A 27,729-nucleotide genomic window follows, 5' to 3' on the forward strand; every position below is an offset into this window, starting at 1 on the left:
GGGCAGAAAGGGCACTGCTGGCCCAGGCTGAGCCAAGGGAAGGAGAGGGGAAGGCTCTGCTCTCTCATCCCTCCCGGCTCTCTCTCAGGCTCCCTGTGCTCTTAGGTCTGCTTCGAGGATCGTCGGAGTGGACGACCCCGATCCATGGTCTGGGGACCCGACTGGGACCGGCTGAGCCATGCTGGCAACAGGCAAGTGCTGTGGTGGGGAGCACTGGCCCCAAACCACCCCCTCTCACCACCCTCAGCCCTCTCTGCTGGCCCTACACCATGGAGCCAGCCTCACTTTCCTCCACCCCAGACTCCTCTCTCCCACCTCCCCAGCCCACTGACCTCCCTCCCGGCTTCCCTTTATGCCAAGCCGTATCTCAGGGGTCCATCCTGCCTTGCCACCACGGGGGGCATGGAGCAGAGACACCCCATGTGCAGCCCCCAGGCTCACCTGGACACCACTGTCACCCGAGTGCCATCCATGCTTGTCTTGCTGTCTTGTCCCCACTAAGCACCCGCTGCTGAGCTCTGCCAGAGACGGTGCTGGTGCCTGGCTGAGGGCAGCCACTCCTGGCCGTCATCCAGCTGGCCCGTCCCCATTCCCCCTGCCGCCCACCTGCCCCTCACCAGCTGCAGTTGCTCTGCAGCACGGAAGCACCCCCGACCCCAAAGCTTGCCCCTCGCACCTCTGAGAGCGAGGACCGCAGGAACGAGCGCAAGGAGAACCGCTCCAGCACCTTCTTCGGGCACCGGCGGCAGGACCCGCGCCAGTCCATCTCGGAGCTGCCAGAGTCCAAGGTGATGCTCTCACAGCCCCGGTGCCCCCCCTCCTCCCCAGGGCCCTGCTCGCACTCTCCCCAGCCGGCAGCACCAGGCCCTAGCACGGACGGGACCCCCCGGGGAGCTGGTGGCGGCCCCTGCTGCGGGGCGCAGCTGGCTGACCGCAGAGTGGGCAGGAGCAGCGGCTGGCGGGGCACAAGGCTGGAGACTCAGGGCTGCGGGCAGGGTGCTGGGGAGCACCACACCCTACCAGGGGCTCCTGTGTTCCTGGGGCTGCGGGTGCTGTGATGCAGCCCGCCCCCCCCGAGGCGCTGATCCTCCCCTCTGCGCCCCAGAACGAGAAGCGGAGACTCTCCCGCAACATGAGCGACAGCAGCCTGGGCAGCTCCGATGGGAAACAGCCCCTGCCAAGCCGAGATGCCACTGGTGCTCAGCCCAGCACTACAGGTACTCCCCACAGCAGCTGCCGGCTCGGGGTGCCTTCCCAGCACCCCACCCTGCTCCTGGCGCGGCTTGTGGGGGCACCTTCCCGAGCCCCTACAGCCCCAGGCAGCATGTGGCCCTTGTCTCTGCGAGCAGGGCTGTGCCCCCACCCCAGCAGTGCAGGCACCAGCACCTCCAGCTCTGCACCCCAGCACAGGCACCCTCGCCCCGTCCCCACAGCGGCGCAGGGACGTCCTGCAGCCGGGAGCAGGCAGCGAGCACTCGGTGCCAAAACCGCAGGCAGATCCCATGCAGCTCACACGTCCCTCACCAAATGCTCCCCATGGAGCTGGGGGTCGTTGATCCCCGACCTCTTGCCGCTGGGTCTTGGTGCCGAGATCAGCTCCTGGCGGGAGCCAGCCCTCTGCTCCTGGCTGGGCTCACACCCCCGCGCCACCCCCAGCCCCTTTGCCCACAGCCATCGCGCTCCTGCAGGCAGGAGGGCTGGCCCTGGCAGCCCAGGGCACCTCGCAGCCCAGGGCACCCCGTCGGGCCCCAGGTGCCCTCCCAGGGCCCCCGCAGCCCCCCAGGCTGGATGATCTCCCCTGCTTGCGCAGGGCTGTCCCCGTCCCCTACCGGCTTTGGCGGCCGAGTGAAGAGCGCCAGCAAGGTCCCGCCGCTGCCCCGCAAGATAAGCCCCACGGTGTATGAGGCGTTCCTGGAGCAGAGCGACACGAACGGAGGGAAGGTACCGCTCGGCCCTGGCCCCCGGCCCCTGCCGCCCCCCGCCCCCCGTAACTGCCCTCCCCGCTTGCAGGCATCCATGCTGTTGACAGCGGATGGAAATAAAGGGCTGAAGTCGCCGCCGCTGCCGCCACCGAAGTCCAAGCGAGTGTCACAGCTGTGACCGGTGCCCACACAGCCGCCCCTGCCCACGGGACGAAAAGCCCACAGTGCCCCTGCACCCAGCTGGCTGCTGGCTGCACGGCCCTGCTCCATCCTCGCCCACTGGACCACCCCTCGCAGCATTTACACCAGAAGCATCCCGCACGGCCATGGGCCCCCTGGTACGCAGGGTGGCACCAGGCACCGCCATCCCGTGTCCTGCCAGGTCTGGCTATTGCCACCCTCCAGGGGCTCCCCAGGGCTGGGACCCACCTTTCCCCCCCGATGCTGCCCCACCCGTGCCCTGCGCCACCCCCCAGGCCGGGCTCCCCTTCCTGCCGAGGGGAAGCAGTTACGCACCAGCCTGCGCCAGGACGGCTCCCAGGCAGAGCCGCACTGAGCTCCCACCCACACAGCCCCTCCACGGTGCGACCCTGCTGTGCTGAAGAGGACCTTCTTCCCTCCACGCGAACTGCCCGCAGACCACACCACACGCAGAGAAACCACCAAGCTCCCTCCTGAGCTCTCCCCTCCCACCCTCCACCCTGTCCCTCGGCCACCCACCCCATCCTGCAGCACCGGGACAAACCCTCCTGGCCCCAGCACAGTGACCGCACAGGAGCCAGCCACGTCTGTGAGCAGCCCCGGGCAGCACCGCGCTTTGCAGCGCCAGCTCCATCTGGCTTTGCAGCCCTGCCTGCGCCGCGGTGGTGCTGCTGCCTCGGCCAGCCGCGCTGGGCTCCAGTCCCTGCCTCCCTGCTGCAGCAGGCCACGGCCACGGCCGACTAATAAAGGACTAACACATCAGCCGGGCACCCCGTGAGCCCCAGCACTCATCCCAGCTCACACACGGCCCAACCAGGAGCCCTGCCGCAGCCAGGCACCATCCCAGCACTGTGCCCCAGCACCCCAAAGCACAGGGACTCACCCCCCTGCAGCCTGAAGCCCCGCAGCAGGGAAAGCCCATGGGAACCCGACGCTGCCAGCCAGCACGCTTGTTCTCCCCGGCCAGGCCATGCCAGGGCTGGCGCCGTGACTGCCAGCACACTGCTCTGCCTCCCGAGCTGGCACAGGGCTCTTTATTTGCACGCTGCAGGCTCAGGAATCGTATTTACAGTCTCGTGTTAAAGAGGAGGAACCTGGACCCGTAACCAAGGGAGCGGGAGGGCAGGGGCTGCCTGCAGCAGGGAGCTGCCGTCAGTGGGTTCCTGTCTACGTGGGAGAGAGCAGGCTCAGCTCCCCAGGCTGGGGCTGAAAAAGGGACAAGGGTGAGACAGCGCCTCGTGCCACCAACACGACGTCTGGGAGCAGCCGGGCTGCGCTGGTGCCTGGGCTCCCTCCACGCCCTGAGCGGGGCAGTGGAGCCACCCGTCTCTCGCCGGGCCCAGCTCTTCACAGCGGGTTTGCCGAGGAGGCTGCCAGCCGCTTCCCAATGTAGATCCTGGATGGGAGAGAGCGACTGTAGGGCACCTGCGCGGGGACAGCCTGCTGGGCCGCAGGAAGGCAGGGGGCAGTGGCCACAGAGATGACTGTGGCTGCTGGGAGAAGCAGCGCAGAACAGCATCCAGGGATGAGCAGTCCAAATCCAGGAGCGTTCCCCCACCCCCCATGGGGACAGTCCCCTGGCTCGGGGCAGCCAGAGGCCCCTGGACTGCCCCAGACTGCACAGGCACCCAACAGTTCGGGGCTCGCCCTGCCTGCAGCCAAGGGGTCAGTTTCGGCCGAGACTGCTTGACAGCATGGCTCGGGCCCATCAGAGACTCACCCCAGTCCCAGGGTCAGCACGTGGCTGAGCAGCAGCGAGGGGATGAAGAGCAGCAGCAGCTCTGAACTGAAAAGTCTCTTCTTTCTCCCCACTGCACCTCCCTGCAGGCTCCACAGCACCGGCTGGGGGGAGCACACAAAGGCAAACTCCCTGGGAAAAGTGCACGGTTAAAGGGGGCACGAGGGAAGAGGGCAGAGCACAGCATGGGGGTATGGGGGCAGCAGGACAGGGCACAAGGCAGACAGCAAGGGCAGGGGACAGCAGGACATGCTGGTGGGGGACACGGGCCTTACTTTGGAGACAGACGTTGAGGGTGGCGGGCGCAGCCCCAGCCGAGGGACACTGGCAGGCGTCGCTCCCTCCGCTCGCCTTCCTCCAGCCCATCCCGCTAGAAGGAGACACAAGGCAGGTAAGACGGGGGGCACGGCTGGTGCGGCAGGGCGCATCTCCCTTTCCTGCTGGGGGTGGGGGCAGCTCCCTTACCTGCTGGGGGTGGAGGCAGCCCGGCGGGGGCTGGCTGCAGGGAGGGAGCAGCTCGCCCTCCCCAGGCTGCTCACTCGCCGGGGCTCCGACGTCGTTCCAGGCTGGGGAGCCCAGCGTGAGCAGGGTGCTGCAAACATAACCCCCTCGGTCACCCAGCCCGCACTGCCTCGCGATGCCCACCCTGGCCAGGCAGGACCACGGGTGCCCGGGCTCCTCCCCAGGACTCACCCGTCGCCGCTCTCCGGCTCCAGCTGGGCCTCCAGCAGCATCCGCTCCACGTCGGCGTGGCAGGAGAAGAACCGCGAGGGCTCGGGCTCCGGGCACCCTGGGCCGCACCGCAGCTCCACCCAGGAGCCTGGGGGGGCCGTCAGCCCAGCACCAGCCTGGCCTCGCGCCGCCCCCCCCCGCTCTGCCCCGGGCCCACCAGCGCACCCCACTCCCTCCAAGAGGCCTCTTTGGCTCACCCTGTCCCGTCCCGCCCGGGAGCCCCCCGCGGGGCATCCCCCGCGCCGCTGCCCAGGTCCCGAGCACCCAGGGTGGCCTGGAGCTGCTCGTCCCCCGGGACCCCCGCCTGGTTCTGCCCTGGCCCCCACGCTGCACGTCAGCCCGCCGGTCCAAGAGCCCCGTTGATCGCCCGGAGTGCACATCAGCCCACCCGGGACCCCATGGGATCAACCCCCCCGGTGCACCTCAGACCTCCCCGCCCAGGCTCCCCAACGACTCGTCCCTCTCCCCGGTGCACACCAGCCCTCCCGGGACTCCCGTCGACCGAGACCCCCGCCACGTGCACGTCAGCCCGCCCGGGACTCCTGGGCCCCCCATGGATCCAGATTCCCCCCGGTCACGTCAGTCCGCCCAGGATCCCCGGGACCCCCATTGATCCAGGCCCCCCCGGGTCACGGCAGCCCGCCCAGGACCCCCAGGACCCCCTTGACCCCGCCCCCCCGGTGCACGCCAGCCCGTCCAGGACCCCCACTGACCCAGCCCCCCGTGCCCCCCCGACCCGCGCCCCGGGCACCCCGCGGACCGTCGTCGCCGGCGCACGCCATGGCCCCGCGGGTGCAGCCGCGCTCAGCCCCCGCCGCTCCGCCAGTCACGTGACGCCCGCGAGCCCCCATGTAAATAAAACCACCGGCACTGGGAGCCCGCGCCTTAAAAGGGCACCAGCTCCGTCCTGTGGGGCCCGCCGGGTCGGCACCTGGCCGGGAGCGCCTGCGGGGACCGGGCCCCCACAGGGTTCGCCGCCAGCGCCGCCGTGGGCACGGGGCCGCCGCCCGCCGTTCGCCCCGCTCGGGAGGCACCGGGCACGCCGCGTTGCCCTTTTAAGCGGCGCCTACGTGCGGTGAGCGAGCGGGCGGCGGCCGCGGCGCGTGCGGATCCGCACGGAGCCCGCCTGGACCCCCGCCCCCCCGGCGCCCCGCCCCCTCACCCCGCCGGCCCCGCCCCCCCGCGCCCGCAGAGCCGAGCCCAGCCGAGCCGCGCCAGACGTTGCCGCCGTTTATTGCCGCCGCCAGGGGGCGGCCCGGACCCGGCCGCGCAGGGCACGAGCGCTCCCGGGCCCGCCCCGCCCCGCCGCTGCCGCTCAGGGGCTGCCGCCGGCCCGCGCCGCGCCGTGCTTCTCGGCGAACCGCCTGCGGGAGAGAGCGCCGTCAGCACCGACCGGCACCGGCGGCTCCGCCCAGACACCCGGCCGGGAGGCTCCGCCCGAGCGTCGCCCGGGGGCGGGAGGGGGGAAGGGGGCGATGAGGGAGAGAGCCCCAACGGGCCGGGGCCGGGGGCGTGAGAGGACGGGGGCCGCGGCGGGGCCGGAGGGGCGAGGGGCCGGGGCGGGCAGCAGGCCGCCCCCCAGACCCCGCGCTCCCCCAGAGCCTAAACTCGGGTGAGGGAAGACCCTGCTGGGGACGAGCCCGGCGGGGCATTCACCGAGCACGGACGGAGCCGGACCGAGCCGCCCGACTGCCAGCGGCTGCGCCGGGTCCCAAAGGGGTCCCGGCTTTCGGGATGGAGGTTTCCCAGCAAAGTCTCCTGACGCGAGGGTTCTCTCGAACCGCCCTGTCAGCGCAGCCCCGGCCATTCCCAGTTCAACCAGTCCAGGCACGGCACCAGCCTGCGGCCAAGTGCTCCCCCTGGGCAAGCCAGAGAGCACACGGGCAGCGGGGGGGGCTGCTGGTACGAAGCTGTGACTGTCCTCAACCGTGAAAGCCAAGGTTCACGCCTCGCTTTGGACGAGACACCTAAGCACAACAGCTCCCCAGCGGCAGGAAAAGGTGCCAGACCAACGACAGGCTCCACCTGGGAGAACGAAGAGGGGACGCTGCGAGACCACCAGACTCCTGCGACCACCACCCTCAGCTGACAGATGTCCACCCTCCACCACCTCCTGCGCATGCTGCCGTTAAGCACCGGCCGGCTGGGAATGAACCGTGCTGCGAAAGCCAAATCCTCCCCCGAGAACAGCCAGGCCTCGCTGTGAACCGCCAGCGCCTCCGGCAGCCTGGGCAGAGGGATGCACGGAAACACAGCACCCAGCAAGCCCCGAGCTGCGAACCTTTCCTGAGCTCGGAATGGCCAAGTGATAGGGGCTGTGGCTTCACCCAGCGCTTGAGGCAGACCTGGACCTGCTCTCGAGCCCAGGACAGCAAGGAAGGCCCTTCTCCGGAGTGAAGATGGGGAGCAATCACGTTTCCAAATCCCCCCTCTCAGGGAAGTACAGAGATCACTACTCTACAGCCAGAGGAGCCTCAGAAAAAGGACGTAAAAGGCAGGCACACAGAAGAGCAACAAAATCAGGTGGGGTGTCCACCAGAGAGGATTTCCACCCTCTTTTCTTTGCTGTTGGAGAGATCACGCCCAGTGGACCCAGCAAGAGCCCTCTGCCATGTCTGTGCCGACGTTACAAGGCCGGGGGCAGCTCTGAAGACGGTCTCACATTCCCTGGGCCGCAGGACTGCCCCGAGATGCAATTCCTCTGCAGCATCATCTAAGGGTCCAGCCAGGCTCACTGGGGAACACCCAGGCACTGGGAAGCCATCGTTTCTGCTGGAAGCTTATTGCACCGATTAATCCACGTCCTTTTCAGAAACAACTACCCCGTCACTGTGCAAGGCTGCCTGCCGACAGCTCCTAACCATCAGCTGCTATTCTGTTCTCTGCCAGATGAAACAGCCCTTCAGAACCCAGTTCCTTCACCCAGAATTACACCTATGTGCCGTCTCACGTACACCAGGTTTAGCAGACTGAACTTCCCCTACAAACTCATTCTGAATTTTCTGTCTCTCTTCTAAAAAAGACACCCAGACACCAGACTTGGACACTTGTTCCACTATTTGCCTCACCAAAACCCTGCACAGAGGCCAAATTCGCTCCCTGCTCCCTCTACTTCTCCACTTATGTGGAGCAAGACTAACTGCGCTGTCCCTGTGGCCAAGCAGCAGACTTCTTTCTAAATGAACGTTCCGTAGCATCAATACTAATTTCAGAGAAACCTCTAGTCCCACGGTGACTTCTACCGGTCAAGTCCCTTACGCCAAAGAACCAAACGAGGGGTTTTGGCTAAGCCCTGTTCCTCAGCAGCTGGTTTCTGGCAAACAGCTCTTCCATCCCACCCAGTCGCCCAAGCCCGAAGCCCCGTGGCCACTGAGGAGGCAGAGCACTGCCCAGGGATGGCACGGGGCTGCGCGCGTGGAAGGGGCGAAGCAGACAAGTGTCTGCCCCCTCTCTCCTGCCTCAGCCCGACTGCCTTGGGCCGGAGGAGAGGAACACGGGGACAGGGGGCAAAGCACGGGCTGACCCTTGCTCGGGGCGTATCTGGGCACTGCTGGGGATGGCGGTTTGGGGCTCTGACAGGGCAGAGGTGGGGGTGGACTCTCACCTCCTGGCATAGTCGTACAACGCTCGTTTCCGCTCCTGCAGGGACAGATGCCGCTCCACAGGGGACTTTGCAAACTGCTTTGTAGCTGGCTGGAACAGAAAGCACAGGAGCCATCAGGAGACAGGCAAACAGAGCCAGGAGACCTCCTGAGTGGCTCTGCAGGGACCCAGCACACCAATTTGGTCTCCACTCCAAAACGCTCCGTTCCCCTGACACCACGGCTGGTCCTGAACACAGGCCACCATGCCCTGGCTGCAAGCCATCAGCCCATAGGAGACAACACAGCCACCAAAAGTACCTTAGAAGGCAGAACCACGGAGCCCTGGATGCCAGAAGCAGCTGCAGCCTGGGCGGCGGAGGGAGCAGGCAGGTCAGCACCAGCCTCCTTACTTTCAGAGAAGAAGGGTACTCTCCCCTCCAGCAAGTTGGCAATGGTGGTCTCCACACAGTCGGTTTGGGCTGCAAGGACAGAGGGGCTGTTAGAGAGGGAGCTGCTACACCAGGACACACACACATCCTTGCTGCCATTGTGCTCCGCAGCGCAGCAGGGACAAGGTCTCTGCTTTCAGGGATCACGAGACTCGGCAGGGAAGGCGACCCTGCGCCCCTGCTGATGCCCCACGCGTCGCTTACCCAGCTCTATCCTGATGACCTCCAGAGGCACGTGAGGCAGCACCTCCTTGACCCGCTGAGCCATCGCCGTGATCCGCACGTCCTCAGGAGCAACCCCCGCCGGGCTGGGGGGTACCCTGGGCCGGGCTGCCAGGGGCTGGCTGGAGGCTGCACAGGAGGAACAGTGGGCATGAGAGGGCGGCCTAGCGGGGTGCAGCCTTCGAGCTGCCACAGCTCCGCTCTCACTGGGGCCAGCCAGCATGGGGACAACAACCAGACCTCCTGCACGCAACCATCCCGTCCATGCTCAGGAGCAGTGGTCCCCTCCCTGGCAGCCAGCTACAACCCCCAGCCCCGAGCACACAGACGGCCCCTGCTCCCCAGGAGGACGTCGAACATGGCCCCTCCTCTCCCCCCACGCATCAGTAACCAAGAGCAGGCTGAGGCCTCCCCAAGGCAAAGCCAAAGGGGCAGTTCCATAGTCAGGACACTGCCCAGGACACCCACCTGGAGCAAAGGGGAGAAGCGACGTGTGTCGCAGCCTCTTCATGTGTTCAGCCTTATCTGCTGCAGTGAGCCGTGTGGATACCACACCCAGCTCCATGGCCAAGAGCTGCACAAACGTAGAGAAGAGTCATCCCACGCACAGGACACACAACACGCGTGACCCAGGCACTCCTGACTTGCAGGGGAGCACAAGATGTACAGGCCTGCGTGGAGCTACGGCGGGGGGAAGAGGACCAAGAATAGATTTCTCCAGGGCCTCAGTGATGCATTTCAGTGTCGCATGGAGCACATGAAGGACCAGGAGCAGGCATCACCGTCCTGCCAAAACAGGCTGACAGGGAGATACGAGAACTTTGGTGCAGGAGCATCCAGCACATAGGGGAGAGGTGGAGAAACAACCGCTTTATCTGATTTGTGGTACTACGAAAAGGAAGCGAAAGGTTTGACCTAATGGGGAGAGCCACGATAACTGGCAGAAAGGGTAAATGGGGTGTAGCAAATAGGCCACGGAAAAACGGAATAACTGTAAGGGGCAATAAATATGGGCCGGAGCTCCCATCACACAAGTACACCCATCCAGAAATGCCCTCTGCAACTCTGCTTGCACCCCACTCTCCTCTGTGGCCATCCCAAATTGCGGCAGTCCTACATATCCCTCTCCCACGTCATCCTCCTACCTCCTGAACTCGGAGCGCAAAATCCTCACTCAGTTCTTCAGCTCGTCTGGGGACAGACGGCATCCACCTGAATGGGGACAACAGCACTGGGCTGACCGCTTCGAGGGCTGCTGGAGGAGCCAGCCCCACCTGGGATCAACAGTGCAAAGGTGCTATCCCCACCTCAGCCGTCCCTGCTCACCCCACATCTCTCCCCACAGGACGAGTGCCAAACCTCAGCACTAGCTTGCAAAATGAAGGGCCAGGCACAGCTCAGAAGACAAAACCAGCTCATTGAATCTTTATTAGCGCTCAAGCGTAACACACGAAGCGTCTCCTAATGAAGTCCCCAGAAAGGCCCCGAATGAGGAGACAGTGCCATTAACAGGAAAGCAGAAAACAGATCAGCGACACTCGGGCCAGATACAGCTGGGGAAAGCTACAGCACAAGGCTTTTCTTTACTGAAACACCCCGACCCCTAAATTTGACTCCGAGCTGCTTCTGCTGCCTGTGGACCCCTTATTACAGCAAAGCTGCTCAGCCAGCCTGGGCTCACCCGGGCCCCAGCCAGTGTCTGAACCACCTCTGCAATCCCCGAGGGACTGCAGGGAAGAGGCAGGCATGAGCGGGCTGAGCTGCCCGCAGGGAAGCACCCATGGGACCGCAGCAGCCCCGGGGTGAACTACAGCAGAGCGGCTGCCTTCAGAAAGACACCCGGCAAACTCGACCCAAGAGCCCCGGAGACTCCTCTCCTCCACCAGCTGAGTGCAGGAACCAAGAGCCCTCTCCACGTCAGAGGCTGGTCCAGAAGCCGCACCCAGCACGGAACAAACGACGCTGGGCAGAGCCGTGCTGGGACACCACCACAAGGGTCCGCATTAGCTCGTACCAAAGCATCTCCTACTGCAGCGGCAAAAACATCAGGCACTCTGCCCACCCTAAACCCTGCTCCAAATGAAAGAGAGAGAGAGAGATAGTACCTTACTTGATAAACTGTGAAGGGAACGAAGAAGGTCCAGAGCAGCTCTGTAATCCAGGAGGAGTCAGCCACACTCTGGGGAAGAGAGCACAATGAGATCACGCCCCACGAAACACGAGCGAGTCGGGTCTCCCCAGGGCAGCAGGTGAGCAGAACATGGCGAAGCCACGGCAGCAAGGGACAGATCAGAGCCAGAGAAGCGCGGAGGACCGGGATGGAGGGGACGGCAGACCCGGCACGCAGCGAGGGCAAGCCCAGGGCAGATTCACCTTCCTTGGTCTGCACCAGGCAGAGCAAGGGCCAAAGTTCTCACTGCTCTGAGCCATCTTCTCCTCCCACTAGGACAGCAAGACTTTCCCTCAATATCCGCATATTCTCTCCTAGACCGTGCCTTTAGAAAGGACTGAAAATGCCTCAACACCTACTAAAGCTTCCCCACAATCACAAACAATCCTCCATTATTCTGACGGGAACAGCCCATGTCACGTCCCAGCTCCCGTAAGCTTCATCTCTTCATTTCCAAACCGGCTGCACTGGGAAGTCTAAGGCAACTCTTCTCTTTGAAGATAAATCATTAAAGGGGAGCTGTAATTTATTACTTCCTTTTTCTGAAAATCACTAAACAACCTTTTCCCCAAGGCGTACTGCGACGCCTGCCAGCAGAGAGCACTGGAACAGGCGCTCCAGAGCAGGGGCCCCCATCCTGCCAACAGCCCCAGCAGCTGGACCGCACTCGGAAGCCAGTTTGTGAGCAGGAAGATCCAGAGGATCCCCCAACCTACACCCTTCAATGATTCTAAAGAATTTGCTGTTGAACAGACACCATTCCTGGGATTTTTGTAGTTGGCTACTTTCCTCCTGCAGCGACCAAACTTTCCACAGGCTGGTGAGAGCACCATCGCAAGATCTGCGGCCCCAACATAGCTGCCCCAGCTTCTTTTACACCTGACCTCATCCTCGACCAAAGCAGCGTGGGTCCAAGACAGGCCTCGTGCCTGGTTTATGCCATGGCCTGGAAAGAGGCACTATACATGAGAAAAGCCCAGAAACCACAGCCACCAAGGGTAACACAAAGAAGCCTCATCTCCTGGATAAACACATCTAAGTAACCTAAAATCAAAGGCCTTATATGATGCCAATATCCAGACTTCAGTTATGCTGCCTTGTGCCACAGAACAACACCCTCCTCCAGCGTTCCAGCCAACTGGAGCTGGAGAAAATTCTTTCTTAATGCCAAATTTGGTGGTTTGCTCAGCCCAGGGTCTGATGTATATCACACAAGTGTCTCAGAAAGGTTTCTGTAAAGCATCGATCAAACTATTCAAAGTATCTCATCTCCAGCCCGCGGAGGCTTCTGATGGTTTAAAATTACATACGAAATCCACCAGGATTTGCTTAGCCAATGTGCCTGAAGGGCACAAAGTCCTGCTCGACCGCTGAAGGTAAAAATCTGAGCCAAGAAGTGACAATAACCAGTATCTTTAAACAGATCTGCAGTTATGTGCGTGCTGGTGTCCCTAAAGGTGAGCCATTCTCCCCTGTGAGACAGGACAGCTCTCCCACTTCTCTGGAGTAGTCGTTCAAAAATTAAAAGTATCCTCACTGTTAGAAAATGGCATCTTAATCCAAAACTGAACTGGTGCAGTACCAACTTTTAGCCCCAGCACCTGCAAAGCCTGCTGCTGTGTGCTTTGTCAGTAGCAGAAAAAGAATTCTCCACTCTTAAGCCTCTTCTCCAACGTGCAAGCAGCCATCCACACCAATCTCTCTGCCTCTCCTCTGATGAGCTGGTGAAGCCGAGTGCCTTTGAGTGCTGCTCCCTGGATTCCGCACCACGCTTACGGCCTCCCTGAACGCTCTCTACGACAGCCCCCCTTCCTTGGCCGCAGGGTTACCCGAGTGTCACGCACTATTTTAGCACTTTCCATCACTGCACACACCCAGCTACCCCTCCGTTCCTCACCCTGCCCAATACTCCTCTGGTTACGCACCCACAGACCACATCACACTTACAGGCAGCAGCCGGTCACTGGCAGCTGCCAGCACTTCCCCAGACCACTACCAATAATCCAGCGTCTTCACGACTCCCTAGGCTGAACTCTACCAGCAGGGACTGCAGCAGTGTTGATAAAAGCACCAAATAGCACTGGGCGAAGAACTGATCCCTACAGAATCTCCCTGTACAAACCCCTGCAGGCTGACGTTTCAGTATGGGCAGCCATGTTTTGTGACCTGCTGGTAAGTGGCTTTAAATCTACCCACTGTGCCCTACTACCTTAAAAAGATAGACAAAAGAGAATCAACTAAAAAGGCAGACACATATAAAATGTGTCTTTTAATCGGACAGAGTCACAAAACATATCAAGAAACAAGAAATTCAACAAAAACTCACTCTGTAAATAAGCTGAGAGCAGTTTTATTGCAATCTATTCGGCAACACTAGGGTTATCACCACGAACTTTGCCACTTTTCTGAAGCTAATGTTGCATCACGTTACACATCTGCTTTTGGGAGACACGAGTTCAAGAACCCACTCCAGCGAGCCTTGCACAACCGCTGGCACTCCAGCCAACTCCAGGGTGGCTGGAGCGACCCTTTCAAAGCACTTTAAAAGAAGGGAGCTCACAGAAAGGAGGTGAGACACAGCGATGCCATGGTCACGGAAGCCAGATGGCACACCGTTAGACAGCTGAGCCACTAAACGTTTACCAAAATCACCAGTGTACCTAAGAGAGCGTGGGCTTAGCCAGGTTCCCTGGGAAAGGCGCTTGAAGAGCAGCTTTAGCAGCGAGAAGCTGGTCCTTGGGCGGCAGGACATGCGGCCAGGCTGCACGACCCACAGGCTCCAAAGCACAGCAGAGTTAACGGCACCGCCAAGACCCTCACACAGCGCACGCCTCCACAGCTCCTCCTTGCCCTACGTCCCTGACTCACCACAGTGATCAAAGGCCTCTGAACTTGTAGGGCAACAGGCTGTACCACATCCAAGATTGAGAACGGCCAAGAGCTGAAAAGGAAGAATTCAGCAGTGAATGACCCCAAAGCTAAACCAGAGCGACAACAGCCCTGCTGCAGGAACCCCGACGCCCAGCACCTGAAGCGCAGCAAGCCGGCCCGGCCGTTGGTGGCGGCCTCCTCCGGGAACAGCAGCAGCGGTGGGTTTCCTCCGTGGGATGAGTACACCTTCAGGGAATCCACCAGCTCTGCGCGGCTGCCCGTCACTCCCAGCTCCATGAAGCCCCGTGACCAGCAGATGAAGCCAGGGGCACCGTTCAGTGCAGGCTGCAGGAGGAAACAAGAGTAAGGAAGAAGCACCCGTCCTGCCCTTCCCTGTCCTGCCCTGTCTCCCCTCAGGGCCTGCTTTCCCAGTCGACAGGGGCAGACAAAGTTCCTGCTTCGGGGGGCTGAGGGAGCAACCAGCGGGCCAAAAGAACTAGTAGCAGAAAACACGTTACTGCCAGGCTCCAGTAACAGCTCTGGCCCCAGTTCCCTGGGAATCTGGATCCTTCAGCTCAGGCTGCGCCCTGTGTGCCGGAGAAACCAACTCTCCCCCCTGCCCTGGGCGACGACCGAGTTTCCCCGTGTCCTCTCTAGCGGCTCCTGACACACTTGGCAGAGGACACACGACTTCCAAGAGTTACTCTTCTCCAGGTAAGGTGCAAATCTACCGTTCAGGATATAGGACCAACAGACTCACTGCCAGGCATAGCCTGCGGATGCAGGAACTCCACCAGAAGGAATTTCACAAGAGCACAGGGAAAGTTACACCAGCACCAGCCCAGCAGAACCCGAGCACCGCTGCCCCACTGTGCGGCTCCCCCCCGCACGCCCCTGCAGCACGGCCGGCTGCCCGCACACAATGCTGGGGGAAAGCCCCCCGCAATCAACCCTGCTTCCGACACCCCCTATCTGAAAGGCCAGAAAGAGACACAGATGCCAGGATTTGCCCACTCTCCTTCAATAAAATCAACACCCACTGTAACATCTCCTGTTCCTCCTCCTCGCCCAGTTTCACTTTTCCATGCAGACCCCAAGAGCGTGACACTGAACAACAAAAAACAGCTCAAGGCTTGTGCAATCCTGGATTAATCATTAAGAACTAAAGGCAGCCACGGCAACACCTCAATTCTGAAAGAGCCCACTGTGCACCCCTCGTGGAAAAGAGAAGGTGCTTCCAGACCTGCCACGCTTGGCTCCAAGTCACTCACCGTATTACATGAGGTCAGGAGATTGATGACATTGTGATCAAACTGCGTCACGTGGTTGGCAATATACACCCTCACGCTGACGTCACGAAGCCTGGGATCACTTTGCCGCACAAATAAGCCCAGCACTGAGCACATCACACGCACAATAAACCTGAGGGCGGGAGTGGAAAGTGTTTTCCCCAAGTCCTGCAGCCTGAGCCGGTGCTGGCTCACACATCCAACCACCAGAACAGAGCCCCAGGAATCTGTGTGACTCGGCAAAGGACACCGCTACAAAACGGCGAGGATACGACGGACGTCTGGGGCTGGAATTGTTGGGGAGCTGCAGTTGGGGCTAAAGGCTGCCTGCAGAGCTGTAGCCGCAGCACAAACCACGGGGCAGCAAGCCACCACAGAGCTTCTTAGTGGGGTACCCAGCTGATCCAAGGGTTTCAGATCAGTCCTTGAGCACTCAAGAGGCAACGGCCAGCTTTGGTCTTGGCAGAGAAGGCACCTTCGTGGGTCCTGGGGACAGGGAGTCCCGAAAGCACAGGTCCCCGTAACCCCTGGCACGAGGCAAGCCTCTGTGGCTGCTCACCCCGATGGGCGAGGGCAGCCCCACCGCCCCGCAGCAGCCCCGCACGCCGCATCCCCGCCCCAGGTGGCAGCAGGAGCTCCGCGCCCCGGGCAGCGCCGGGCTCACCCACCGTCGCAGCACGCTGTCAGGCAGGGCGCAGCTGACCAGAAAAACGTGCACGCCGATGAAGAGGCGCAGGACGAGCAGGCAGAGCCCCACGGGCGCGTAAAGCAGCAGGGCCAGAAGCAGGAACCCATCGGTCGGAAACCTGTATGGCCGAAGAGCAGCACAGACGGCCTGAGCACGGCTGGGACGCGTACGGGACACCCGCATCCCCAGCTGCCCGCCCCAGGCCCTCCCCAGGGACCATCCAGCGCGCCCCGCTCCGCGTAACCTCCCGGGCCTCCCCAGCGAGACATCCAGCCCATCCCGGGACCCCCTCGGGCCGCCTGGGCACACGCTGGAACCTCACCGGTCCCCCCACGGGACATCCCGACCCTCCCCACAGGGCTTCCGTGGGATTCCCCGTCCCCCAGCGGACCCCCGAGACCTCCCGCTAGGGACACCCCAGATTCCTGCGCGGGCCTGCCCCAGGGCACCCCGAACGCCCGGGCCTCCCCTGGGCGCCCGCGGCCCGCCCCCGCGGAGAACGGACAGGGCCCCGCCCGCCCCCTAGGCCGCCGCGGCGCCCACCGGTGCGAGTCGAAGAGCCGCTCGGGGCCCGGGGGCGCAGGAGGCTCCATGCCCGACGCACCCGCCGCCTCAGGGACGCCCCGCACCCGCCGCCATCTTGCCCCGCTGCCGCCCGCCTGGCCCGCGCGAGGCAGCCTGGGAGCCGCGGCGCCTTCCCGGCGTGCACCGCGCAGCCAGCCTGCCCCCCCGCCCCCCCGCCCCCCCCGCTCCTCCCGCTCCTCCCGCTCCTCCCGCTCCTCCCTCTCCCCGCGGGCCCTCACGGCCGGCGACATGGAGAGGGCGGCTGGCGCGTCCGGCGGGCCCGGTGAGCTGCTCTCCCCACGAAGCCGACCTGTTCTCCCCAACCGGGGGCTGCGCTACGGTTGCAGGCCCTAGAGGCGGCGGCGGCGGGACTACGGCTCCCAGTGTGCCCCGCGGAGGGGCCACGGCCTCCGACAGGCCTCCGTTCCAGGACTACCGCTCCCGGCGTGCCCCGCGGCAGGGACTCACCTCCCCGGCGGGGCGGAACTGTAGCTCCCGGCGTGCCCCGCGGCGGCCCGCAGCAGCATGGCGGCGTTGGCGCGGTGGGCCCGGGTCCCGCTGCGGCCAGGCGCGGTGCGTTGGTGCCGGGCGCTGTGCGGGGCCGCTGAGGCCCCCCCCCCGCCGCCGCCCCCTCCTCCACCCCCTCCGTCCGCCGGGGGCCGGGCGCTGGCGGCGGCGCTGGGCGCCGGGGCCGCGGCGCTGGTGCTGCTGTGGACCCGGGAGGGCGAGGGCCGCCGGCCGGCACTGCCTGCGCTGCGCGCCGCCGTGCCCGCCCCGCCGCCGCCGCCCGCCTCGCCCCGCGCCGCCTTCAACTTCATCGCCGACGTGGTGGAGAAGACGGCGCCCGCGCTGGTCTACGTGGAGATTGTGGGCAGGTACGGGTACCGGGCGGCCGCCCCCGGGCCCCGCAGAGCCGGCTTGCCCGCTGCCCGACGGGGAAGTCTCCCTCTTGACCCTGGCCCAGTCGCCTCCCGTGCTGCCCCTCCGAGGAGGGTCTGGCCCCCCGCACACCCCGGGGAGGGATCCCCCCGTCTGCAGTGTCCCCCTCACAGCCCCCCCCGCACAGCGCAGCCCCCAGCCCTGGCCACCTCGGGAGCCTCCGCTGGGCTCTCCCGCTGCCGCCCCATCTCGTGTCCCAGGCAGCCTGAACCGGGCACGGCCTCCGGGCAGGGTCCCACCGGTGCCGCGGGAGGGACGGATCCGTCCCCTCACGCCGCTGCCTGCGCATGCCGTCGGCCTTCGCCACAGGGACGCGCCGCTGTCACGCTGCCACCTTCCTGTCCTCCGGGGCCTTTTCGGCAAAGCTGCCTTCTAGGCAGCGGCCCCAGGCTGCCCTGTGGCAGAGGATTGCTCTGTCCCAGAAGCTCGACTTTGTGTTTGCATTTGAACTCAATCATGTTCTTGCCATCCTGCGTCTCAGGCCTGTCAAGGCACCTTTGAGGAGTAGCTCTGCCCGTCAGCTTGTGGACTGCTCCCTCCAGTGCGGTGTCGACTGCCCAGTGTGTGCAGCGTCCCGTCCTCCAGTGCCTGAACGCGAAAGGCGTTAAGTGGTGTTGGCCCCTCACTCGGTCCCTGAGGCTCCTTGTTGGCAGCCGACCACCAGCTGGGCTTGGGCCTTGGCTGTCCAGACACTTTTCCGTTCACCTGATTTGATTATCAGTCCGCGTGTCCCCCACGTGTCTGGAAGGGTGCCGTGGGAGGCTGCGCCAAAACCCTGCATCAGGTGAACAACATCCGCTACTCACCCCTTGTCCGCACAGCCGCTCGCTGACCGTGGGAGCCGGCAAGGTCGGTCGAGCACGATTTGCCATTGGTGAGTCCGTGCTGGCTGCCCCCAGTCCCTTTCCCGTGTGCTGTGGGATGGCCAGTGGTTTCTGGGAGCATTTGCACCGTAACTTTGCCAGAGGTGGGGGCGAAGCTGACTGACCTGCGGTCTTCAGGACCCTCTTTCTCGGCAATCTTGCAGGCTGGCGTGATATTTGCCTTTTTCCAGCTGTCAGGAGCCCCTCTGTGACATTGAGCGCTCACAGGGACATCAGCCGTCCCCCTCGCGTGTGTCCTGTGTGGTGCCATGGGCTTGTGCGTGTCCGGTTGGCTTCAGCAATCCCTCCCTTGATCTTCTGCGTAATGCTGCGTTCCCATAGACTGCCTCAGGGCGCAGGGACTCAGGAGGAACAAGGCAAAAAGACATGGATCACCTCGGCCCTTCCTGTGTCTTCCGTCACTGGGTCCCTTGCCCCGCTCAGCGCCCAGCCTTCCCGCAGAGGTCAGGGTGGTTGGTGTCCCACACGGGGACCAGGGCCTGCCATCATGACCTTTTCTTTAGCTGTCTAAAGAGGATGTCCCCATCACTGCCCACGTGGTTGTTACCTGCCTCGAGGCGAGGCTCTATGTGGTCAGGCTGCTTTGTGCAGATCTCAGCCCCTCCTACTTGCCTCCTTGCTGCTCGTTCCCAAAGAGCCTGCACCGTCCATCGCAGCTCTCCCCTCGTGTACGGGTCCCAGCAGGGTCGTACCTTTGCGGGCGTGCGCAGGCTCCCGATTCTTCCTGCTTGTTCCCCTCTTGCACGCGTGTTTGTGCAGGCTCTAGAGATGGAGACCTTTCACGGGGAAGGGCGCGAGCCTCCCCCATTGTGGTGTTGCCCAGACATCATCACTGTCCCCCGCTTCTTTCTAGGGCTACCAGTGCGGGCCACCCAGCCTGCCTGGCCCCTGCCTGCCCTCCACCAGTGGCGTCGGGGTCCCTGCCACCCCTCCCTGACCTGTGCCCACCTTGCAGGCATCCCTTTTCAGGCCGTGACGTGCCCATCTCTAACGGCTCGGGTTTCCTGGTGTCCCCGGACGGGCTCATCGTGACCAACGCGCACGTGGTGGCGAACCGGCGGCGCGTGCGGGTGAAGCTGGCCAGCGGCGAGCAGTACGACGCTGTGGTGCAGGACGTGGACCAGGTTGCAGACATCGCCACCATCAAGATCAAGCCCAAGGTCTGTGCCGTGGCTGTGGAGATGCTCCCTTCGTTCCCTCCCACCTGCTCACCGCCCTCCTCTCTTTCAGCACCCGCTGCCCACCCTGCCCCTCGGGCGCTCCTCTGAGGTGCGGCAGGGGGAGTTCGTGGTGGCCATGGGCAGCCCCTTCGCCCTGCAGAACACCATCACCTCCGGCATCGTCAGCTCTGCCCAGCGGGGCAGCCGGGAGCTGGGCCTGGCCACCTCAGACATGGAGTACATCCAGACCGACGCTGCTATCGACGTAAGGGCGGTGCGCGGCGGGTTAGCACCTCATCCCGGGTGCCCTCTTTGGGGAGGGGGGAGCTGGGGAGGGGCTGCGGGTGCCGTGAGGTCAGAAGGGGCTGGACACAGAGCACTGGAAGGTGACAGGAGTCTGTCCAGTTGCCCGGGCTCTGGCTGCGTTTCTCAGCCTGACCCTGTTCTCTGGACTCTGCCGCCCTGCCGCGGGTCCTGCTGGGCGAGGATGTTGCTTTCGTGGCCTGCTCACTGCTCTCTCCTCTGCTGCAGTTCGGGAACTCTGGGGGCCCCCTCGTCAACTTGGTGAGTTCTCCTGCTTGCACCCTCGCTGGCCAGGGCAGAGGCGTGCTGTGCCCGTTGGTCGGTGCCCCTCGGTGGGAGCACTTGCGGGTGCTACGGCTGCCTGCTGGGAGGGAGGGACTGTGCGTTCTCCAGGCTCCTTGCAAGGAGCAGCAGGGGGTCAGCCCAGTGTGGGAGCCCTGGGCAGTGTCCTTTTTGGGGAGCCTGAGCCGATGGGACCCTGGTGTGGCGGAGCCGAGCCCTGCTCTGGTGAGGCTGGCTTGGCTGATGCCGGCAGGGCAGAGGGAGGGGCTGCGTGGGCTGCAGCCCATGGGACTGGTCCCTGCCCAGGGGTCAGGCAGGCTGCCGGGGGAGCAGGCTGGGAAGGGGTGGGCGCACAGGCAGGACCCCAGGCTTGCAGGGTGGCTCCCCTCCTCTCCCCAGCAATACAGGCTGAATAGCACAGTGCCCTTTCCCCTGCAGGATGGCGAAGTGATCGGGGTGAACACCATGAAGGTGACATCGGGCATCTCTTTTGCCATCCCCTCGGACCGGCTGCGGAAGTTCCTGCAAAAGGAGGAGCAGCGCAAAAGTGAGTTGGGTGCCTCCCTGCTTGGTGCCGGGGGAAGGAGGCCTGGAGGAGGAGGTCGAAAGAGGGGAGCTCTGGCACAGCTGGGCTCTGGGCCCGTCTTCTGGGAGAGGGGCAAGCAGGGTGGGAGAAGGAGTCTTTGGGGGTAGGAAGATTCTCCCATCTGGCATGAAACTCCCCTCTGCTGTGGGAAAGCTGTGCTGCTACTCCCTGCCCCCAGCGGCCTGACACAGAGCAGGGAGGATGCGGCTGCATCCGCTGCAGATAAAGACTTAAAGCAGCCCAGGTAGCTTGCACTTAAGGCCCCGGAAGTAGGTGAGGATTATTTTGGGGTTTTTTGTCCATTGCTACTTTTCATATGGGAAAATCAGTGGACCGTTCGTTGGTGTTCAGAAAGGGAAAGGATGACCTGGACGCTGGGGGCCACTTAGCCTTGTGTGTGCTGATGGAAATGCGGGTGCAGGATTCGTCTGTATTGTAGAGGACAGGTACTGAATTTAGTCATGTAGAACATTGTCCCTTTTTGTTCCTTTATGTTTGTGATAATTGAGTTAATGCAGGGTCTTGCTATCTGGTTCTCACGCTGACACCGTGGCGTGATATTCTCAGTCAAAAAAATGGCAAGTCGAACCAGGAAGACGAAGTATGCAATAACTGTGAAGCTGTAACTGGTAAATGGAACTTAAATAAGCTGTTGGCAGGGAATCAGAGCGACTCCCTCTGCACGATGTCCGCCTTAGGTGTGTGGGCTTTGTGACTCGTCTGGCTCAGCCCAGCGCTGTTCTGAGTGCGTGCCTGTTTCCAGCCTTGTCGTTTGACGTCCTTTCCTTTGACAGGCTCTTGGTTTGGCAATGCCGAGACAAAGCGCCGTTACATCGGGGTCATGATGCTGACTCTTACACCAAGGTACGTCTTCTAAGGTCGGGGGGCAAAGGGACCTTGTCGGGACATGGTGACTGTGTGATGGGATCTTTCAAACTGAGAGTGCCTGTTTTGGGGAGGTTTGTCTTCACAGCTTAAGCATTCACTCTCAAATCTCTTTGTGCTCGTGTTGTGTTTAGGCTCTAGGCTGTGTCAGAGGTAAACTAGAACTTTGCAAGTTTCTGCACTTGTGGCAGAATCTCTAAGCAGATCCCTGAACCCACCCCCAAGAGGACCAGATCAGTCTGTAATTGTTGTTGGGAGGAGTTCGATAAAGAGCCCTTGGCACGCAGCATGAGCAAAGAGGCCCCAGAGACACTGTGTGATTGAGAGATGCGCCACGTGCCAGCCGAGAGCTGTGAGAAACGGTTGGGCAAGTTGTACTCTGGGAGGAGGGATCTGCCAGGTGAGGTGCTGCAGTGCAGGAACAGTTCCTGAATATGGGCCTTTCAGAATAAGAAACGCAGCAGAGTTGACTGAGGGAGGAGGCAGACAGGCCGGAGAGCAGGCTCCTGGGTTTCAGCAGGAAGGCTGGGTGCTGCCTCTGGAGGGAAGTCATTGTGGTGCTGACCAGCACAGCGCTGGCAAGTGGGAAGAGGATGACTTCTTGTGGGTCTGAGACTCTTCACCCTCATGGAACGCCTGCCAGCAGCCTTCTGGATGCAGCAAGGGCAGGCGTTAGGAGCATGCCAGACCTGCACTCTCACCTCTGAGAACAGCTCTCCTTTTCAGGGACAGAGTGCCTTGCTCTGGTTCCTTGGCTCTTGCAGCCACCTTTCAGGAGACCTTGGGGCTCAGCGTGCTGGTGAGGTTGGTGGTTGTGGCGTGCTTGGCAGGAACACCTTTTGGGGCTGTGCTCTCCCTTCCCTAAAGCTCTCGTGGTCCTGCGGTTGGTTGAGTTTGTGGGCTGCCGGCATCTCTGGACACCGCGAGCAGTCTCTGGGGTTCCTGCCTGGGAGACAAACGGAGGAGCACACGCTCTGTGCCTCCTGAGATTCGGGGCAGTGGGGTGGGTGGGGGCCGTCAGCATTGCTGGCGTGCCCAGCAGGTGCCCAGTAGATGGTGCTGGTACTCTGCAAAGCTGTGGGATGTGGGCCCAACCTCCTCCTGCTTCACTGGACGGGCATGCGGGGCGAAGCCTGTCAGGGAGGGAGTGTGAAATGCTTGGGACGGGGCTCCTCGGAAGCGAGTCCAGCTTCAGCACGGCCAGCGAGCAGTCTGGCAGCTGGTCCAGGGCAGCCATCTGACTGCAAGGCTTGTTTGTCCCAGTCGCTGGGAAGATCTCCCAGCAAGGGATTGCGCGCCTTGGAATCGGGTGGTTACACTGTCTGAATGTGCCTATTTGAAAGGCCACAAACTTGCCCTGCCACGGGAAGGAGGAGAAGCCCCGTGTTGGGTACAAGCTGCTCTGCATCCTGGTCCTGCTGCACAGGTGGTCCAGCAGGCAGGAGCTTCCTGAAACACCAGCTTAGCTCTGCTGCCTGAAGGGAACGGGGGTGTGCGGTGGCTTTGGGCTCAGCTGTGGTGCAGCTTGTAGGTACCCTCACCTTGGCCTCAAATAACCATGGGAAGGGACAGGGCCCTGGCTAGCACAGCCCTCTGCAGTCATCTTCAGCACAAAGTAGGGACTGAGCCAAGGACTTTGAAAACAGCAAAGCAGAGAGACACTGATTATTTGGAACAGGTTCTACATGAAGCTGCTGCTGGGGGGTGCTGCTGGTCAGGGGTGTTACTAGAGGGACGTCCAAAACATCAGTTGGTTCTTGATGCAATGTGACGCCCATCTACAAGAAGGGCTGGAAAGAGGACCTGGGGAAATACAGGCCCATCAGCCTGACCTCGGCGCCGGGGACAGTTGTGGAGCAGTTCATCTTGGGTGTGCTCACAAGGCACGTGCAGGACAACCAGGGGATCAGGCCCAGCCAGCCTGGCTTCATGAAGGGCAGGTCCTGTTTGACCAACCTGATCTCCTCCCATGGTGACCCGCCTAGTGGATGAGGGGACGGCCGTGGATGCCATCTACCTGGGCTTCAGTGACACCTGTGACACCGTCTCCCATAGCGTTCTCCTGGGAAAGCTGGCGGCTCGTGGCCCAGACAGGTGCCCTCTGCACTGGGCCAGGAACTGGCCGGGCGGCCGAGCCCAGAGTGGTGGTGACTGGAGTTCGGTCCGGCTGGCAGCCGGTCACAAGGGGTGTCCCCCAGGGCTCAGTGGTGGGACGTGTCCTGTTTAACACCTTTATCGATGAGCTGGACGAGGGGACCGAGTGCTCCCTCAGTCAGTTTGCAGATGACATGGAATTGGGTGGGAGTGTTGATCTGCTGGAGGGCAGGAAGGCTCTGCAGGGGGACCTGGGCAGGCTGGATCGATGGCCAAGGCCAATGCCATGAGGGTCACCAAGGGCAAGTGCCGGGTCCTGCCCTTGGGTCCCACCAACCCCACGCAGATGTCCTTCTCCACCAAGGTATCCATCCCAGCTATGGTGTCCATTCCAGGCTGGGGAGGAGTGGCTGGGAAGTGCCCGGCGGGAAAGGCCCTGGGGGTGCTGGTCGAGAGCCGGCTGGACATGAGCCGGCAGTGTGCTCGGGTGGCCAAGAAGGCCAACGGCATCCTGGCCTGTGTCAGCCGTGGTGTGGCCAGCAGGAGCAGGGAGGTGATCGTGCCCCTGTACTGGGCACTGGCGAGGCCACCCCTCGAATGGTGGGTGCAGTTTTGGGCCCCTCCCTGCAAGAAGGACATGGAGGTGCTGGAGCATGTCCAGCAAGGGGCAGCGAAGCTGGTGAGGGGTCTGGAGAACAGGTCTGTGAGGAGCGGCTGAGGGAACTGGGGGTGTTTAGTGTGGAGGAGGCTGAGGGGAGACTTTATCGCTCTCTGCAACTGCCTGAAAGGAGGTTGTGTTCAGGTGGGGGTCGGTCTCTTCTCCAAAGGAACAAGTGATGGGACAAGGGGGAACAGCCTCAAGCTGCACCAGGGGAGGTTTAGACTGGCCATCAGGAAAGATTTCTTTACTGAAAGAGTGGTCAAACACTGGAACAGGCTGCCCAGGGAGGTGGTGGCATCACCATCCCTGCAGGTGTTCAAAACCCGTGTAGATGTGGCACTTGGGGACGCGGTTCAGTGGGCACGGTGGTGTTAGGTCAGCGGTTGGACTTGATGATCTCAGAGGTCTGTTCCAACCTAAATGATTCTCTGATTCTGTAGTACTTGCTGGTGATGTAGGGGTTAAAAGAGCAACTAGAAGACTTTTACAGAAGAAAGATCTTACTGGCTTTCAAATGCAAAGGTGCAGCCTACAGCTCTGGAGCTCATTGAGCCGGCAGCTGGAGGCCATAGGCATCTGGGGAACTGTGTCACCCAGAGCTAGTGTTGTAGGTGATGGGGTGGTGGGGAAGACGGACCCCTCATCTGACTGACCTGTGGGCTGGGTCTGGCTGGGATGGAGTCGTTTTCTTCACAGCAGCCCACGTGGTGGGATTTCTGCTCAGTAACATCGGGTCTGTGACCAAAGCTGTTGGTAGCAGGCAGATGTTTCGGCTGTTACTGCACAGTGCTTACTCGGGGTCAAGGCCTGCGCTGTTTCTCACTCCGCACCGCCAGGGAGGAGGCCAGAGGGGACACGGCCGGGACAGCTGGCCTGAACTGGCCGTGCTGTGTGATGTCGTGCTCAGCAGTAAAACTGGGGGCAGTTTTTCCCAGGTAGCCGTTGCTCGGGGGTTAGCTGAGCATCAGTCTGCTGGTGGGAGCGGGTCAGCGAGTGCCTTTGCATCGCTTGCCTTTTCCTTTCCTTTTCTTTCTTTGCCTGTTAAACTGTCTTTATCTAGATCCACAAGTTTTCTTGCTTTGGCCCTTCAAATTCTTTCCCCCATCCTGCTGGGGGAGTGACTGAGCAACGGGGTGGGGACTTACTTGCCAGCCCGGGTCAACAACTCGCCACAGCCAGGTGCAGCCACACTTAGTGCTATGTAGCCTAAATCACAAAATCACGCGTTTACCCTGTTTGTAGAGACCTGCGTAAGGGCACGTGTTGTTCAGCTTTGGGGGCAGAGGCGAAGCCACAGACTGAACTTGGTAAACACCAGATCGGTAGTTCTGTCAGTAGTGCCCGGTGACAGGACCGGAGGCAACGGGCACAGGCTGAAACACAGGAGATTCCACCTCAACACAAGAAATCACTTCTTTACCGTGAGGAGGATGGTCAAAGCCTGGCACAGGTTGCCTTGAGGGGTCAGAGAGTTTCCAGCCTTGGAGATGCTCAGAACCTGACTGGACACAGTCCTGAGTGACCTGCTCTGACAGAGCCTGCTTGAGCAGGGGCGTTGGGCTAGGTGATCTCAAGAGATCCCTTCCAACCTCAACCATGCTGCAATCCTGTGAAATCAGGAAGGGATGTCAGCTTGCCAAGGTCTGTGAAAACATACAGCAGAGTTCAGTGAGGACCATTGTGAGGCGGGGAGCCGTAATGGACCGAACAGGTACTGATGAGGAGCAAGGAGCTGGGCAGAGAGGCTGAGAATTCCTGGGGCTGCTGTGGATCAGAGCTGCTGCACAGCGTTTGAGGGAAGAGTGCTTACACGATGCATGGTCCCCCCACTCTGGTGAGGTCCAGCTGGAGTGCTGTGGCTGGTTCTGGATGCTTTCAGGAGGGGTGAGGAGCAGTGAGAGGTGCAGAATTTAAGCTAGGTTTAGGAAACCTAATCTGCAGGAAGTCTGGAAGATCTGGGATTGCTTTAGTCTATAGATTCTGGAGGAGGGGTGTGGGTGTGCCTCTGCTCGACATGCCTGGCAAAAAGAGAGGGCGCAGCTTTTGTTCAGTGTCCTGCGCGCCAAAGGCAGGGAAGGGAAACCGCAGCAGGGAGGGGTAGACGCGATAGCAGGAGGGGGGGTCTGACGTGGGGCTGCTCAGGTAGGGGACGTGCAGGGCCAGCAGCCGTCATCCCACTGGCAGCTGCTCTGCTAGTTCCCAGCTCTCCCTGGCGCAGTTTAGGACTTTTGCCCTGTGTTTTTTTGTCAGGAAGATGGTGGTGTCTGGGTGCCCCTGGGGTTTGCAGCCGGTTACTTGTACTTAGCAGCACGCAGGGACACAGGAGGAGAGGTTCTGCGCCATGGTCTCTGTGCCTGCGCAGTCATGGTGGGGTGGGAGCCCTGCTCTGCCTCCCAGCTCCTCACCTGGTGCTGATTTTCACTCTGCAGCATCCTGGCTGAGCTGAAGCTGCGTGACCCCAGCTTCCCCGATGTCTCCTACGGAGTGCTAATCCACAAGGTGATCATTGGCTCCCCAGCCCACCAGTAAGTGCTGCCCTGTGCCTTGGGGGGTGGTGTGAGAGAGCAGCCGTCCAGGATGGAAGGTGTATAGCTCTGGGTGTTTCGCTCCAGAGCAGCCGGGCTTGGGCCCCGCAGCCGTCGGTCTGCAGCAGAAACCAGCCGGTGACCCTTGCCCAGGCTCGATGTCCCGTGGGCCAAGGAACCCGTGCGGCTGGAGGGACGCCTGGTGCAGCAGCCCAAGGCTCCTGTAGTGCCTGACTCTCCCTCCTTCTGGGGAGATGAAGCTGAGCATCTGCTTCGCCCACTGTGCCCTCCTGTCGTCGCTCTCCCCACAGGGCAGGGATGAAGGCCGGTGACGTCGTGCTGGAGATCAACGGGCAGGCGTCACGCCGCGCGGAGGACGTGTACGAGGCCGTACGGACGCAGCAGAGCCTGGCCTTGCTGGTGCGGCGTGGCTACGACACCCTGCTGGTGAGCGTTGTCCCCGAGGTCACGGAGTAGCGGTGCCGTCGCGCAGGCAGCTGCGGGCGCTGGCTGGCGGTGCTGGCCGAGAGCCGAGGACGCAGGGCTGAGCCGTGCCCATGCGCCGGCCAGGGACGGACTGAGGGCTCGAAAGGGACTGGAAGGGGCCAGGCGGGGGGGCCCCAGCCCGGTGCTTGGGTGGACTTGTGGTGCAAGCATTCCCCTCTGTGTGCAAATAAAGCACTTTTCTAGGGACCCCCAGTGCCACGTGGCCTCCTTCCCACGGCGGCAGCTGCAGTTGCCTAGGGCAGGCTGGGCTGCATGGGACTCTGCCTCTCCTGTCAGTCCTCACACAGGTCCTTCCAGCTGGGCAGGAGCACACTGGCTGTGCCCCCAGGGACCTCTGCAGTGTTAGAGCAGAGGTGTCCTGCCACCCACTTAGTACCCACACAGGCTGGGATCTGACTCCTCTGTCTCTTAACACATGGGCACCAGTCAAGCGGTGGCTGGTGAGGCCACCTCCTCTGGGGCAGGCTTTGCCG

The 27,729-nt window shown here is 62.3% G+C and overlaps 4 protein-coding genes across 4 annotated transcripts in view; 2 read left to right on the forward strand and 2 right to left on the reverse strand.

The window, feature by feature from the left end:
- LOC147415770 (dedicator of cytokinesis protein 2-like) overlaps positions 1 to 2,100 on the forward strand; it is a 74,810-nt gene extending 72,710 nt beyond the window's left edge. The window contains 7 exon segments of the mRNA XM_086463692.1: positions 106 to 255; positions 324 to 464; positions 467 to 607; positions 609 to 788; positions 1,106 to 1,217; positions 1,811 to 1,941; positions 2,011 to 2,100. Of these exon segments, the coding sequence (XP_086319818.1) occupies positions 106 to 255; positions 324 to 464; positions 467 to 607; positions 609 to 788; positions 1,106 to 1,217; positions 1,811 to 1,941; positions 2,011 to 2,100 (945 nt within the window).
- A 1,083-nt stretch (positions 2,101 to 3,183) lies between these two features.
- LOC147415772 (BCL2/adenovirus E1B 19 kDa protein-interacting protein 3-like) lies at positions 3,184 to 5,375 on the reverse strand. Its single transcript, XM_086464620.1, has 6 exons — positions 5,354 to 5,375; positions 4,555 to 4,681; positions 4,327 to 4,453; positions 4,137 to 4,231; positions 3,844 to 3,993; positions 3,184 to 3,519 (listed from the first exon to the last, which is right to left on the reverse strand). Exons 1-6 carry the CDS (start codon positions 5,373 to 5,375, stop codon positions 3,471 to 3,473), a joined length of 570 nt encoding a protein of 189 aa, XP_086320746.1. The 3' UTR covers positions 3,184 to 3,470.
- A 533-nt stretch (positions 5,376 to 5,908) lies between these two features.
- Positions 5,909 to 16,468, reverse strand: AUP1 (AUP1 lipid droplet regulating VLDL assembly factor). Its single transcript, XM_086464052.1, has 12 exons — positions 16,410 to 16,468; positions 15,847 to 15,984; positions 15,161 to 15,311; positions 14,047 to 14,234; positions 13,887 to 13,959; positions 10,954 to 11,027; positions 9,994 to 10,060; positions 9,311 to 9,422; positions 8,831 to 8,977; positions 8,496 to 8,656; positions 8,198 to 8,286; positions 5,909 to 5,957 (listed from the first exon to the last, which is right to left on the reverse strand). Exons 1-12 carry the CDS (start codon positions 16,457 to 16,459, stop codon positions 5,909 to 5,911), a joined length of 1,299 nt encoding a protein of 432 aa, XP_086320178.1. The 5' UTR covers positions 16,460 to 16,468.
- Positions 16,469 to 16,955: 487 nt separating this feature from the next.
- HTRA2 (HtrA serine peptidase 2) lies at positions 16,956 to 27,317 on the forward strand. The gene is made up of 8 exons (XM_086463803.1): positions 16,956 to 17,305; positions 19,209 to 19,413; positions 19,484 to 19,678; positions 19,945 to 19,977; positions 20,437 to 20,545; positions 21,379 to 21,448; positions 26,654 to 26,749; positions 27,061 to 27,317. Exons 1-8 carry the CDS (start codon positions 16,956 to 16,958, stop codon positions 27,224 to 27,226), a joined length of 1,224 nt encoding a protein of 407 aa, XP_086319929.1. The 3' UTR covers positions 27,227 to 27,317.
- Positions 27,318 to 27,729: the final 412 nt, after the last annotated feature.

The sequence above is a fragment of the Leptosomus discolor genome, chromosome 4, assembly GCF_034619465.1.
Source record: "Leptosomus discolor isolate bLepDis1 chromosome 4, bLepDis1.hap2, whole genome shotgun sequence".
Lineage (NCBI taxonomy): Eukaryota > Metazoa > Chordata > Aves > Leptosomiformes > Leptosomidae > Leptosomus > Leptosomus discolor.